This window comes from Callospermophilus lateralis, chromosome 1 (genome assembly GCF_048772815.1).
Source record: "Callospermophilus lateralis isolate mCalLat2 chromosome 1, mCalLat2.hap1, whole genome shotgun sequence".
In the NCBI taxonomy this organism is placed as follows: Eukaryota; Metazoa; Chordata; class Mammalia; order Rodentia; family Sciuridae; genus Callospermophilus; species Callospermophilus lateralis.
In genome coordinates, this window is record NC_135305.1 from 156,160,973 (window position 1) to 156,175,703 (window position 14,731).

The window sequence follows — 14,731 nt, forward strand, 5'->3', positions numbered from 1 at the left end:
TTTTTAAGTTTTACTTTTTAGTTGTTGATAGACCTTTGTTTTATTTATTTATATGCAGTGCTGAGAATTGAACCCAGTGCCTCACACATGCCAGGCAAGTGCACTATTGCTCAGCCCTAGCCCCAGCCCCATGTTTTTGTATTTTAATTAGAGGTAGGTTCTGGTTAACTTGTCCACGTTGGCTCTGAGCTTTCGATCCTACTGCCTCAGCCTCCCAAGTCACTGAGATTACAGGCAGATGCCATCATACCCTGCTAGAATTGCTTTGTTTTCCTTTAACTTTTGAATTGAAAATCATACCTTCTGAAAAATGAAAAAATAGGCTAATTTCAGAGAGCATCCTTCCTTGAATTTCTTTTGATCTTTTTTGAAGATAATGTGGGAATTGGAAATCTTTTATTCTGAGGAATCGTTCACTTTTTTAAATACCACAAACCACATGAAGTAGGTTTCCATAGTATGTCTTGGTTTTATTACTTTTATTTCATTCAGGCTTTATTGTAGAATTTTGTGTGTATTTGATTCTGTGAAGCCAATACTCTACTCACATTGTTCAAAGAAACCTGGGTTGTGGCTTTACAATTTTAAAAATATGTATATATTTAGTTGATTTTTTTTAAAGTCATATTCACTTCATTTTAAGTGATACCATTTTAGAATAATTTCAGCTCAAATTTTAGTTTAGCTAATTTAAGTATAAAATGTTAAATTACTAATTACAGTGCCATTATGTTATATTGATGAACCAAGGTGATATAACTCATCTTAAAAACACTTTCCTTTAGGGGCTGGGGATGTGGCTCAAGCGGTAGCGTGATTGCCTGGCATGCGTGAGGCCCAGGTTCGATCCTCAGCACCACATACAAACAATGATGCTGTGTCCGCCCATAACTAAAAAATAAATATTAAAAAAAAAGAAAAAAAAACCACTTTCGTTTAAATTTTAAGTAAATAATCCAATATGCACATCTCATATATGGATTTTATTACTAGGGAAAATAGAGCTACAGCTTTTTTATTAGGTAGAATGTTTGTCCCTCAAAGATTTAAAAATTTTTACCTTACTTTATCATAGTATTTTGAAATTTAATCATTTACATAGGAAGACAATTCTCTTTCTCTGTTATTTGTGCCTTTTGGTGCAAATTGGTACTTCCTAAAGAGAACTACTGTCTGGAAGCACTTGGATGGAAGGATGCTGGGGATGAAACCCAAGGCCTTGAGCATGTTGTTAGGCAGCCCACTTTACTGTAACCTTAGACCCTAAGCATTTTTAAGCTTCCAATCAAATATCCTAGCATCTGAAAAGTTAGTTTGATCCTTTACTTTGGGGATCCTGTGCCTTGAATTTACTACATAGTACATTAATCGAGGTTTTTGACCTGTTTCCTAGTCAGATTCTAGGCTTTTCCCTTTGGCTCCATAAGAGAAGCAGAGACACTTTAAAATGGCATATTGTGTTTTTTAAAGAGAATAGCATTTTGGGGATGCTTTTTCATATCAATTGATTCTTTCCTGACTTTGGTCAAATGGCTATCTAGGTCAGATCTGAGAAAGGAGTAAAACAGAAAGATTCTGTTGGTTTGGTTTGATTTGATTCTGACTAGAAAACAAAAAGGTTTTTTGAAATATATCAGTTGCTTCTTGCGGTGTCAGGAGACTGAGGCAAGAGGATTGCAAGATCAAGGCCAGCCTCAGCAACTTGGTGAGACCCTGTCTTAGAGTAAAAAATTTAAAGGTCTAGGAGTGTAGCTCAGTGGTAAAGAGTTCTGGGTTCAATCTCCAGTACCAAAAAAAAAAAAAAAAAAAAAAAACCCGGCAGTTGATATTTAGGCTGGCCTATAGGTCCTTAACATGATATACTGGCTACCTCCTGCAGAGGCTTGTTGCTCAGGAAGGTGCTTTTTCAGGGGACTATTATTTTGTTGTCGGAAAGCAGAGAACAATGACATTTTTCTCAAAGTTAAGTTGTGTATAGCTCTCGCAAAGAGAGAATCCTATTCATCTCCTAGTTTTTTAAACTGCTGCATTATTTTTTTGTAGTTGTAGATGGACAGAATGCCTTTATTTTACTTGGTTTTTGATTTGCTGAAGATCGAACCCAGTGCCTCACACATGCTAGGCAAACTTTCTGCCACTGAGCTGGAGCCCCAGCCCAGAACTAATTCATTTTGAATTGTGTAGGCTTTGTTTAAAAAAATAAATAAATAAATGGACACCCCTGTTGCCATGTAGTCTTTATTCCCATATAACCAAATGTCATATCCTCACAGTATCACAGTAATTTGTGTACATGATAAAATCTGATCCTTAGCCCCACATAAAAATAAATAAAGTAATAAGAATATATAATAGAAAATTTTTATGATAAAAAAGGTAACATAGCTTAGAGATATATTTATTTTCTCACTGTGAATTCCTTCTTTGAGTCAGAAAATTTATTTTCCATATTGAGTGTCTTGAGAGTTGAAGTGATGATTAGCTTGTTCTCTGGAAAACAACATCCTGTTGTATTAAGATAAATTATTTTATTAGGGCTGGAGATGTGGCTCAGTGGTAAAGGGCTTGCTTAGCATGCTCAAAGACCTGGGTTTGATAATCCTTACCCTGCTCCCTTGTACTGCAAAATAAAGAAGAATATTTTATAAATTACTTAAAATTTTGTTTAAAATTTAATGATTTGGCTGGTTGACTTTTTGTTCTTAATTTTGTCATGTAGCCTGTCTTATTCTGTATGATGTTGTGAAGTGCCACTTCACTTTATTTACCAGTGTTTTTTATTCTAATGTCTCTGTCTATTGGGAAGTGATGGAAATGATAATTTTGTCACTAAGGGCTTTTATTCTATTTACACCAATGACTTAAAAAAAAAGCATCATCATAGTGATACATACTAAGTAGGCTGATTTATTTATTTATTTTCCTTCCTTCCTTCCTTCCTTCCTTCCTTCCTTCCTTCCTTCCTTCTTCCTTCCTTCCTTCTTCCTTCCTTCTTCCTTCCTTCTTTCTTCCTTCCTTCCTTCTTTCTTTCTTCCTTCCTTCCTTCTTCTTCTTTCTTTCTTTCTTTCTTTCTTTCTTTCTTTCTTTCTTTCTTTCTTTCTTTATTTCTTCTTTCTTTCTTTCTTTTTTTCTTCTTTCTTTCTTTATTTCTTTTTTTGGTGGTGCCTGGGGATAAATCCAGGGCCTTCTGCATGAGAGGCAAGCACTCTCCAACTGAGCTATATCCCAGCCCGGTAGGTTGATTTTTGACAAAGTCACACATGCCAGTAATTCGAGGAAGAAGTCCCCATTTCTTCCTCCCTCCCTCCCTCCCTCCCTCTCCCCTCCCTCCCTCCCTCCCCCCTCTCCAAATTACTTTAAGGTATTGGTGTTTGATCCAGAATTTTATCCCAAGCAAAGAGATTAAAAGCAGAGAAGGCTCTTCTGATTGGTAGGAAATGTGCTACATAACCTGGCTTCCTGACCCTGCCCTGTCAGGATGAGTTATGATTTGTGTTGATGCTTTAGCTCTTCCTGATTCATTCAAATTTTCTTGAACAAAAATCTGTAAGACTGACTTTTATGGATTTAATCTCAAAGACTTGAATTTTATGGTTATATAATTGTCATCTCTATAGTGTATCAAACCACTTCCTGACATTTTAAGTAGTAAATAGTTTTTGCTTGATAGGCCCAGAATTGTAATCAGTGAGAAAATAGTTATGGTCATTTCAAAATAGACAATATTTGCTCCTGCATTTTTTAATAGGCAAGTGCTGTTGCTTAGTATATTTTATATTGTAACTTTGTAACATTTGGTATTTAAAACAGGAGTATATATCTTTGGAATGTATTCAAGTTTCCTGTAGTGCCTTCAGATACTAGTTTGCAAATAGTAGGTGTTCCAGAATTTTTTTTCAGATTGCTGATTTGGAATAAAACACTATTCCTATGACAACATAGCTCTAAGTTCTGTTACTATAGTCTCTTTCATCTCCTTTCCACTGTAGCAGCCTGTTTGCATGACTATGTCATCACTTGTGAATGCTTCTCTTCATTTTGAAATAGATTCTCACTTAGTTGCTGAGGCTGGCTTTGAACTTGTGATCCTCCAGCTGCAACCTTCTGAGTCTCTGGAATTAAAGGCATATGCCATTGTGCCTGGCTGCCTGTTTCATTTTTAAACTCCTGACAACTACTATAGCCAGCCTGCTGAATGTGGCTAGAGAAAGTCCCAGTAGAATGCTAGATAGTTTTAACTCTTGTTGGAGCTTCCAGAGAGATCAGCAGACCTTTTTTACCTGTTTCTGCAACTTAATGACCATCCTGTCTAGTCCCTTATTCCATCTCCTTTGTTTACTTTTCCTTAGCAGGTTACCTTCTCTTTCTGCTTGTTAGAACATGATTTGGGGAATGATGAATGTTGATTTAAAACAACAACAACAACAAAGCACTTTTAATTTTGATAAACTTTGAGTGAAATTTAACATTTCTTTCCATTATAAATGTAGGCAACAAACCAATAGTAGTATTGGTGCCTGCAACTGAAAAGCTTCTTATCACTTGATCCTGAGGACATCTCAGATTTATTTATGTTCATCACCTTTAAAAAATTATAGTAGTCATTAGATCATCTCTTGTTAGATCTTATTATTTAGTGCCTTAATAAAGAAGTATACTTATTACTGTGCCAAAAATTTGTTTTAGATTTTGATAATTGCATTTTATTATAATTGGTCTCTATTGATTTTCTGTCTCTTATGCATTTAAATACATTCTGAATATGGTTCCATAGGTTTCCGCAAAATGCCAAAGGAATCCCTGGATTAAAAAAAGGATAAGAATCCCTAATCCAAAAACTCCCTGGGCCCCAGCTCCCTGCAGTCCTCTTGTCATGGTAGTTCTGCTTCTGCCTCTACTTGTAGTGCTTTTACTTGTGCCTTTGGTTTTATTATTTTAATCTATATCTGGTTCCTTATCCCCAACTTGTTTCTTTTTTTTTTTTAAGAGAGGGGAGGGAGGGAGGGAGAGAGGTAGAGGGAGAGAGAGAGAGAGAGAGAGAGAGAGAATTTTAATATTTATTTTTTAGTTATTGGCGGACACATCTTTGTTTGTATGTGGTGCTGAGGATCGAACCCGGGCCGCAAGCATGCCAGGCGAGCGCACTACTGCTTGAGCCACATCCCCAGCCCCCCCAACTTGTTTCTTTATGCTGTTCTTTAATATTATCTATATAACATAGTTTATGCTCTTACTGTAATAATGTAGTTAGAATAGATGTATATGTAATTTAAAAAAAAGATCTCTAACACATAGTCCCTCTTTTCTGGGGAAGCCTGTGGACTTGTATACTGTGCAGAACATTTTTGCATACATTTGTTCCTGAATACTGGGCTCAGTAGTCCTCCTGCCTCATTCTCTCAAGTAGCTGGAATTAGAAAGGCGTGTGCCACTGCACTTGGCTTACAGACCCCACCCCCTTTGGTGCTTGTGATCAAACACAGACCCTAATGCATGCTAGGCAAGAACTCTGATAATGTATGATGAGAAAATGTTTTTAAAGGTTGTAGAAAAAAATCCCACAGTAATAATTGATTAAAATTTAAATGTTTTCTTATCTAGAATTTCAGTGTTTGAGGAAAGCAAATTTAATTGAGATGAAATGGGTAGTAAAGGACTTTGAAGCTCTTTGTGGAATAACATTTGTGATTTCTAATGTTAATGATTGTTTCATCTAATTTATGTCATTTTTATAGTTGTACATATGTAAATTTATATTAAACACTTCAAAATCATTTTACTTATTTGTCTACTCTTGAGGAACAGGGGGAGTGGTACAGGGGATTGGGATTGAACTGAGAGGAGCATTACCAGTGAGCTTTATCTCCAGCCCTTTATTTTTCATTTTGAAATAGATTCTCATTAAGTTGCTGAGACTGGCCTTGAACTTGTGATCCGCCAGCCGCAACCTTCTGAGTCTCTGGATTCGAGCCCTTTAAAAAATTTTGAGACAAGCTTGAATGATCTTTCAGCAGCATAATTATATGAGCAGCAAAAGAGGAAAGGTTCAAGACCAGTGCATGGAATGAGGGATAACCAAGAAAGGTAGTGTAGTGGTTTAGTCATGTCTTCTTGACTACCACCAGATGGCATCTCTGTCCCAGAATGGCTAGGTTCTGTCTAGAATCGGAGTGGAGCCAGAGTGTTGAGAGCCTGTCCACTGTGGGGTACCATTGGGGAGGGGGATTGTAATCTTACACCTTTCCTCACCCTCTAGTGTAGAGGCTTTTGGAAATTGGAAGTTTCTAAGTCAGGGAATAAAGTATAGAAAGAACGAAATCCTTGTCTTTTGTCTCATTTGATAATTTTTATTGTTTTCCCTTTTTTTTCTATACCTATAGTTCCTTCAGAAACAGGTAACATTTTTCTAACATTCACTTTGTATTTTTGCATCTTGCTCTTATAATGCTTTTGTTTCTTGCCATAGAGAATAATGGAAATTTAATAGACTATGACTTATAGCATGGATATAGTTTGCATGCAAATTCCCACATCCTATGATTAGAATATAGCCAATTGATTTTTTTGAACTTTGCAGTAATCTGGTTTCAACATTGTGCTATTTAATATCATCAGTGTTTTTTTAAAACTAAAAAAAAAAAAAGCTGTTAACAAATGTCTAGTATTTTATTTTATAATTGTAAAATAAATCAGAATTTGCACTAGTGGATATTGGTAACAGTGTAGAATGGAATACCAAGGCCTTTCTTCCTTCTAGCTCATGATACTGTGTTGGCCTTAAATAAGATACTTAACAACCAGAATTTCTCTAATAACTGCCACTGTCTCATTTTGTGCTGATGCTCCACTCTGGCCCATCTTTCCCTAAACTTTTCACTTCTCTTTTAAAAAGGACTTACTTTGGGGGAAATTTTAAAAACCAAGGAACATATCCTTTATAGAATTATACTTTCATATTTTCCCTTCCCCCATTTCTAAGTTATAGCATAATAGTAGTTGATTTCTTTATAAGATTGATATTGTAAACAGAAGATTTTGAAAAAATCTTCTGTTTACAATATGTAGAATTGTAAACAATGTAGAATTGAAAAAAACAAGTCACCTAATGATGGCCTCTTTTTTTTTTTTTTGGCGGGAGGGTACTGGGGATTGAACCCAGGGTCGCTTAACCACTGAGCCACATCCCCAGCCCTTTTTTTGCATTTTTAATTTAGGGACAAGGTCTCACTGAGTTGCCGAGGCTGACTTTGAAGTCATGGTCCTCTTGCCTCAGCCTCCCGAGCCACTGAAATTACAGGCATGTGCTATCTCACCTAATGATGGCCTCTTGATACAACCTAAATTGTGGTCAACAGAGTAAAGCCTGGTTCATTAAGGTTTTAGACACTTGCTCCCATCCACATTGGCTCCCATCTGAGGACTGTATCCAGGGGGAGCTCTCTACCAATGAGTGTTTTTTATTTTGAGATAAGGTCTTGCCAAGTTGCACAGGCCAGCCTTGAAGTTGCCATTCTCCTGTTCCTGCTGTATTTGTAAGTGTTGCCACCATGCTTGCCTGTCTGGGGATCCTTTTTTGATGTTGTTTAGAATCATATCATAAAAGTAGAATTAAACTATTTATTTTGTTTTGTGTGCTTGGATCTTTTCATTTGAAAACAGCTTTGCTCTGCTCAGTCCACAGTCTTTTTTTAAATACTTCCCCCTCTCTTCCTTCCCCACCCTACACACAGCAATCAGAAAAAGTCTATTTTGGTTTCATAAAACTCTAGCTGCTTTAAAAAACTAGTGTGTTAAAGCATTAACAGGGTCCTATATACATTAATAGTCATGTTGACTGGTTTTACATTTTCCTATAGTCTAGTATTGTTTGTATTCTTGTGAAAATTAAAGAAATTTCAGGGTACTAATGAAGGTTATTATTTGCTGTTTCCTTGAAATATTTAATATTCTTGAAGATACACATGGGCAAATTAATTTTTACAAGGAATTCATATAACTTTAAGATGATGTAGTATAGGGCTTGATTCAGGCTAGTGTCAAATAAGGTTAGGTTTTTAGAGCCATGCCATCTCTGGCTTCCAACTGAAGATGGGGTGTTGGGAAAATAGTGTTTCCAAAGTGTAGTTGTTTTCCAGTGAATGTTTTGTCCAGTCTCCATCTGAGACCTGCTACTCTGGGGATCTTCCTCTGCACATTTTTGGCTTCAGTAATTGCTAGCAGTAATGACAATGCTGCTATGAAGATGGCAGCAAAGCCCATAGGTGCAATGATGATTTTATTCCCTGGTGTGTATGTACACACTCCTTTTCTTACCCATCCTTAGTTTGGAATGAGAGTTAGCTAATCTTGGAATGCCCTGCCTCAGTTGGCTTGCTCAATTTTTAAAATTTTGGCATCACCTTGATTATTAGGAAAAGACTATTATAGAAGCATTACCAAATCAAAAATCCCTCTGGAATTGTTTCTTTAGAGGGAAAATGGGGTGCATTAGGCTATTAAAGCATCCCCTCCTCTTTGGGACAACTTTTAGTAAGGGTGAGGGCACAATGACTGGGGGCCTATTCTTTCCCACAGAGCCACATCAGAATTATTACTGGTAGCTTGTGGTAGGTATTTAAATGCAAATGTATGTCTACAAAGCATTTCCTACCACTATTTAGCTTTTTAAGTTGGGCCCACTGTCAACTTTTTAACTTTTGCCAGACTGTAGTATGGTCAGCTGAACATAAGGATGTTATGCTGCTTTCACAAGGCAGTATTCCTTAGAAACACTAGCAGAGTAGAAGAGAAGAGGACACAAGTAAGTGAGAATATTTTAAAAGGAAGTGCAGGTAGGCCTGTCTGAATTTTCTGGAGACATGTAACAGTGTATAGCCTGAGCTTTATAACAAAGTGGTATCAGGAAAAGTGAATTCTAGGAAAGGAGGGGCCACTTAGAATAGTTAAATTTACTGTTGGCAAGAGTATGTTTGGATACCAACCTCTGCGTATACATGTGGATTTAGAAAGTTAAAAAAATATGTCTATATGTATTTGACTGCAAGTACTCTGAAGGTATATTAGTTAGTAGCCATTAAACAAGAGATCTTAGTTTAAATAGATGGTGGGAATTTTATGTGTCACTTGAAATATCTTTAATATAATTTAAGGAATTATGTGAGTATATTAAAATGTTTCTTGGTTTAAGATTGAAGAAAATGCCTTTATTAATAATCATTTGTGGTATTTACTGAATTGTTTGAAAGCACACTGTTTAATGAATGTTATTTCTTTATCAGAAATTCACTTCCAAAAATTTTTTTTAAATCCTACATCTTTGTAGATAATTGATGCATATTAGTGTAGCCTGTTATCCAGTTGTATGATCTTTCAACCAAAACCATTCTTTACAGATGCTTTTACTGACTCTGCTATCAGTGCTAAAGTGAATGGTGAACACAAAGAGAAGGACCTGGAGCCCTGGGATGCAGGTGAACTCTCAACCAGCGAGGAACTGGAGGCTTTGGAAAATGATGTAGTAAGTAATATCTTTGTTTGGTTATCAGACTGTAGTCAGTGTGGTATTCATTCATTCATCCTATCACTTATTTTTAATTTACATGTTTTTGTTATTGTAAAGAATATATTTGGAGCAGCTGTTGTTATGTAACTAGAGACTTTGTCCCAGTCAATAAATAATCAGGAAAAATGTTTATTTACCACCACCACTACTACTACTGCTACTATTACTACTACTACTTTTTCTACTTGTACTACTACTATTTCTACTATTACTACTTCTACTTTACAGTGCTGGGGATTGAACCTAGTGACCTACACATGCTAGGCGAGTGTTTTACCACTGAGCAGTATCCTCAGCCTGTTTATTAATTTATTTGTGAGGGCTAAGCAGGGTGTAATCTATTCTTGTGTTCATTTATTATTTCCTTATAATTAAAAGATAATAAGCAACTTACAGATTTAAAGTGGAAACCATGAGAAATGCCAGTGTGTTTTGCTTTGAACACCCTGCAGAATAAGGCAACGTAAGGAGATGGTATCTTCATTGTCTGTTGACATTACCTAGAGATGAGGTGGAAGCTGAACATTTTAAGCTTCTTGTCTGAGGAAGAGAAAAGGTACTCATTATTAAGATAAATAATTAGGTTACATTATAATTAAAGTATTAAGTAAAATTTTTGGTCTTAAATTGGGATTATTCTCTGGCCATGTACTGAGGTACACTCCTATAATCCTGGTTACTTGGCAGACTGAGGCAAGGAAGATTGCTGAATCAAGGCCAGTGTGGACAACATAGTGAGACCCTGTCTCAATATAATATAAAGGGGCTGGGCTGTACCTCAGTGGTAGAGCACTCCTGGATCCAATCTCCAGTGCCACCACTGCGCGCGCGTGCGCACGCACACCCACACACCAAAATCATTCTCCATAAAAAAAGCCTATTTCTAAGATGCCTCTTGCAACATGTTATTTTTGCTTTTCTCCAGTACACCATCTGCAAATCAAATGCTTAACAGACTCTTATCTTTAGGATAAAAAGATTATAGAGATAGAAAGTGTTGGCGAATGTTTGGGCTGCAAAATTTGATTCCAATAGCCTTCTGTTGACAACAGAGTATCTGTATTAAACGTTTTAAGACATAATAACTTAGTAATTATAACTAGGGCCTTTTAGTTATAAAGCCAGAAATTCACTAATATATTGTTAATTAATTTTCAAACTGGGGTGGGGGGAACACTGCCAATGACCTACATCCCCAGCCCTTTTTCTTTCATTCATTCATTCATTCATTTATTGAAACAGGGTCTCATAAATTGCTGAGGCTAAATTTAAACTTTGCAATCCTTGCACCTCAGCCTCTTAAGTCTCTGGGATTACAGGCATATGCCACCATGCCCAGCTTAGTTTTCAAACTTTAAAGATTCGTATATCTGAATATATCAGTTTTCAAGTAGGCATCACCTGACTTGTGTGGGGAATATGTAATGTGGATAATACATGCAAATAATTATATATGGGGATGTTTTTATAAGTTTTCATCAAAAGGGTGGAGTATGTGGCTCAGTGGTAGACTGCTAGCTTGAGTGAGGCCCTGGGTTAAATCCCCACCTCCAAAAACAAAAGCAGTATTCATCCATCAGTAGAACAAATGAAATAGATTTATGTTGCTGCCACTCAGTATAAATATTATATATATATATATTTTAAATGGTGTTGTGATAGCCAAGATTAAAAGATAAAGCAAGTTGCAGAACAGTTAGATCAAATTTGAATTTTAAAGAAGAGCTGATCATATATGTATATAGAAGTCTGGAATTATACTTCAGAAATTGTTAGTAGTAGTTATCTATGCACCCTGGGATTGGAAGATACTTTTCACTGAATGTCTTTCTGTGTGGTGTGGATTTTTTGTAGAATTTATATTAGTTTTTATTTAAATAGTTATAAAGTCTCCATTGGTAATTGTGATTTCTGGATTTCTGGTACATACTTTAGGCCAAAGGAGTTACTTTCATGGTATAGTTACTTTGTTGTCTTACCAGGATTAACGTAGGAGGACCCAGGGTTGATTGGTGAATTTTAAGGCAAGCTTCAGTGTTGAAATTGCGATCAGCGTTTCTTTTTCTTTTCTTTTAATTTTGTTTTTGGGTACCAGAACCTGAACTCAAGGGGCACTCGATCACTGAGCCACATCCCTAGCCCTATTTTGTATTTTATTAGAGACAGCGTCTCACTGACTTGCTTAGGGCTTCCATAAATTGCTGAGGCTGGCTTTGAACTTGCGATCCTCCTGCCTCTGCCTCCCAGGCCACTGGGATTATAGGTGTGTGTCACTGCGCCCAGCAGTGTTTCTTGGTTAAAGCTGGGTCTCTGGTTTTGACCAGTCTAGCTTTAAAAGAAGACTTGAAGGATTAAATAGATAAGTAATTAACCAGACATTAGTATTATTAGTGAGTATTCTTATAGCATTTGCCCCAGTAGGTTGATTCTTACAGTTTTAATAATACAACCTAGCTTCTAAGAATAGTAGTTTTCTATAGTTCTTTATGGAACTGAAGAGTTATCTACACAGAGGTTGTAAGTTAGGGTATCTAGACTCAGAATTGCTCTTTTTGAGATCCAACATCTGCTAATGGCAAAACCGGTTCTTAAACCCAGATCTTATGATTTTTGTCTTCTGAGGGCCTCATATCACACTTCCTTTGAGCATTCGAATATAGAAGGGGAGGATGGCTGGGGTCTAGTACTGTGGTCCCACTTTGAAGTCATGATGAAGTGGGGAAAACTTTGTCCTCTTCCTTCTTTTCCCCCATCACTGGAAATATTTTTGTCTGTCAAAAAGACCTTTTTTCCTTCACATACTTATGATCCATGATCTCAGGAAGTTTCTGGTAAATCTAGGTGTTTCTGTCTTACAGAAAGGTAGCTGTTAAGTGGGTAAGGAAAGGACAGAACTGTGATCAGAAAGCTTTGATTTTATGAAGTAACTAATATATTCTAAACTTTTTTGAATATCATCTCAAATGATTCTATAGTTACTTACCTGTTTGAGGGGCTGATGTGGAAGAAAAATTTTACCTTAAAATATTTTGAGAGGAAAGCTTTGCTTATTTTTTGGTTTGCTAGATTTAACTAGGATAGTATTACTGTAAATGTTTTGAAACTGAATTAAAGAAGATGAATATTTTATCACTTTAAAAAATGAGCTTCATTTTCTTCTAGTCTAATGGATGGGATCCCAATGATATGTTTCGATATAATGAAGAAAATTATGGAGTAGTGTCTACATATGATAGCAGTTTATCTTCATATACGTAAGTTTAAATAGAGTCTGCTTTTATTTTAGTACATTTACTTGTCTTTGTTGTTCATAAAATTGTGTGGAATAAATGTTGAATTTTAAGTTAAACAAATGTGTCAAATTGTTCTACCTAGATCTATAAATTTCTATTAAAACAGGCAATAAATGTAGTTTCCCAATATCTAATTATTTTTATGTTTAAAATAAATTTGTTTTCAAGTTGTAAAATACTGCATTGAAAGGGTAGAGGTTTGGTTCTTGAAATACTGAATGTTCTTCCCTGTAAAAAGGTAACAGGAAAAAAATTCAGATTTTCGATTTAAAATTTAACAAGCACCATACTTTTACAGACTAAACTTTCTGAATAGTTGATTATGACAGGTATATAAACTATTACTTTAAAATCACTTTACTTTTCTTTTCCTTATGTTTTAGGGTACCCTTAGAAAGGGATAACTCAGAAGAATTTTTAAAACGGGAAGCAAGGGCAAACCAGTTAGCAGAAGAAATTGAATCAAGTGCTCAGTACAAAGCTCGGGTGGCCCTGGAAAATGATGATAGAAGCGAGGAAGAAAAATATACAGCAGTTCAGAGAAATTCCAGTGAACGTGAGGGGCACAGCATAAACACTAGGTATTTAAAGGAAATCATGATGCAGTATTTTGGATACACAACTCAAGGTCTGTGTGAGAAGGTGTATTATTATATTTCCTTTGGTTTTTTTTTGTTGTTGTTGTTTTTTTTTTTTTTTTTTTTAATGAGCTTAGGTAGAAAATGCAAGTGGAATTGGTGTAACAGATTTTGTTAGAGAAAAGGTTATGGTAATCTTGGAAAATGTATTTTGAGAGTCAGCTCTGTGGAGCCAAAGTGTTGAGTATGTGATGAAGAGCAAGCCAAGGTCTTACAGAGCTTGCTAAAGAGTAATTAATAGGACAATATGATTCACTAGATTAAAGGTGTGTTTAGAGTATTAGGAACATCCAAGGTGAGGAGGAGCTAGAATTAATTGTGTTTTAAGAAAGCCTCACTGAGGAGACTTTTGTGATAGGATAATAGAGTCTGTTTGCCACTCAGAGAGGAGTATGAGAAAAGATTTCTCACCTGGTGAAAAAACACGCACGCAGAAACACAGCCCTGTGAGACAACCAGCCAAGATAGGAAAGGGCTTGTTGTTTCCTGTGTCAATGATCCATGTTGTGAGTGTAGTGGTGGCGGGTGGTGACAGGAACTGAGATAGTAAGAGGACTTTGTGTACAAGCCTAAGAGCATCTTGAAAGCAGGTGCTGGGGTGAACAAATCCCAGGGAGAACAGCAGTGACAACTTAGTAACCAACTAGACCAAAGTTTGTGATATAAAGCTTAGAAAAATCAAGGGGGACTTATTGAGATTTTATTTGATTAACTAACTGAGTTGATGGTTGTACTGATAACGAAGATAGGAAAGATGAAGCAAGTTTGAGGGGAGAAACAACTTTATTCATGCAGTTTGTTGCATTTGAGGGGCTTGTGTGTCTTTCATTTATTCAGGAGCACCCACACACATACCTGGTAGATACCTATTGTCAAGGCATTCACAGCTTAGGTGGTACATTTGGATAAGTTCATTGAGATGTGTGGAATCTGGAACTGGCACTGTGGATTTGAGATTGATCAGCATTGCTGATATTGAAGCAACATACACACACACCCACAAAACACACACACACACACACACACAAAAAAAAAAAAAAACCTCACAAAGAACAAGCAGACCATGTGATCTCAGAGAAAGTAAAGTTGAAAAGCCAAGGACCCCCCAAAAAGCTTTAAGAAGACTGATCATGAGTCAGCCACAGAGAGATCAAATAGGGTGAAAATGACCATATGTCTATTAAACTTTGTGCTTGGAGGAGAATCTGAAGGAAGGATGAGGCTAGAAGCTAGAACTC

The 14,731-nt window shown here is 36.3% G+C and overlaps 1 protein-coding gene across 9 annotated transcripts in view; it reads left to right on the top strand.

Moving 5' to 3' along the window:
* Atxn2 (ataxin 2) overlaps window positions 1–14,731 on the top strand; it is a 119,426-nt gene that overhangs the window by 54,814 nt on the left and 49,881 nt on the right. For 8 of the 9 annotated variants that reach the window (XR_013091129.2, XR_013091130.2, XR_013091127.2 and 5 more), the window contains exons 6-8: window positions 9,393–9,517; window positions 12,725–12,816; window positions 13,239–13,436. Coding sequence is in view for 6 of the 9 variants with exons in the window: in XM_076852560.2 (XP_076708675.1) it covers window positions 9,393–9,517; window positions 12,725–12,816; window positions 13,239–13,436 (415 nt within the window). In the remaining 3 variants the exon portion in view is untranslated. The remainder of the gene's footprint in view (window positions 1–9,392; window positions 9,518–12,724; window positions 12,817–13,238; window positions 13,437–14,731) is intronic. The other variant, XM_076853009.2, reaches the window with a different exon arrangement.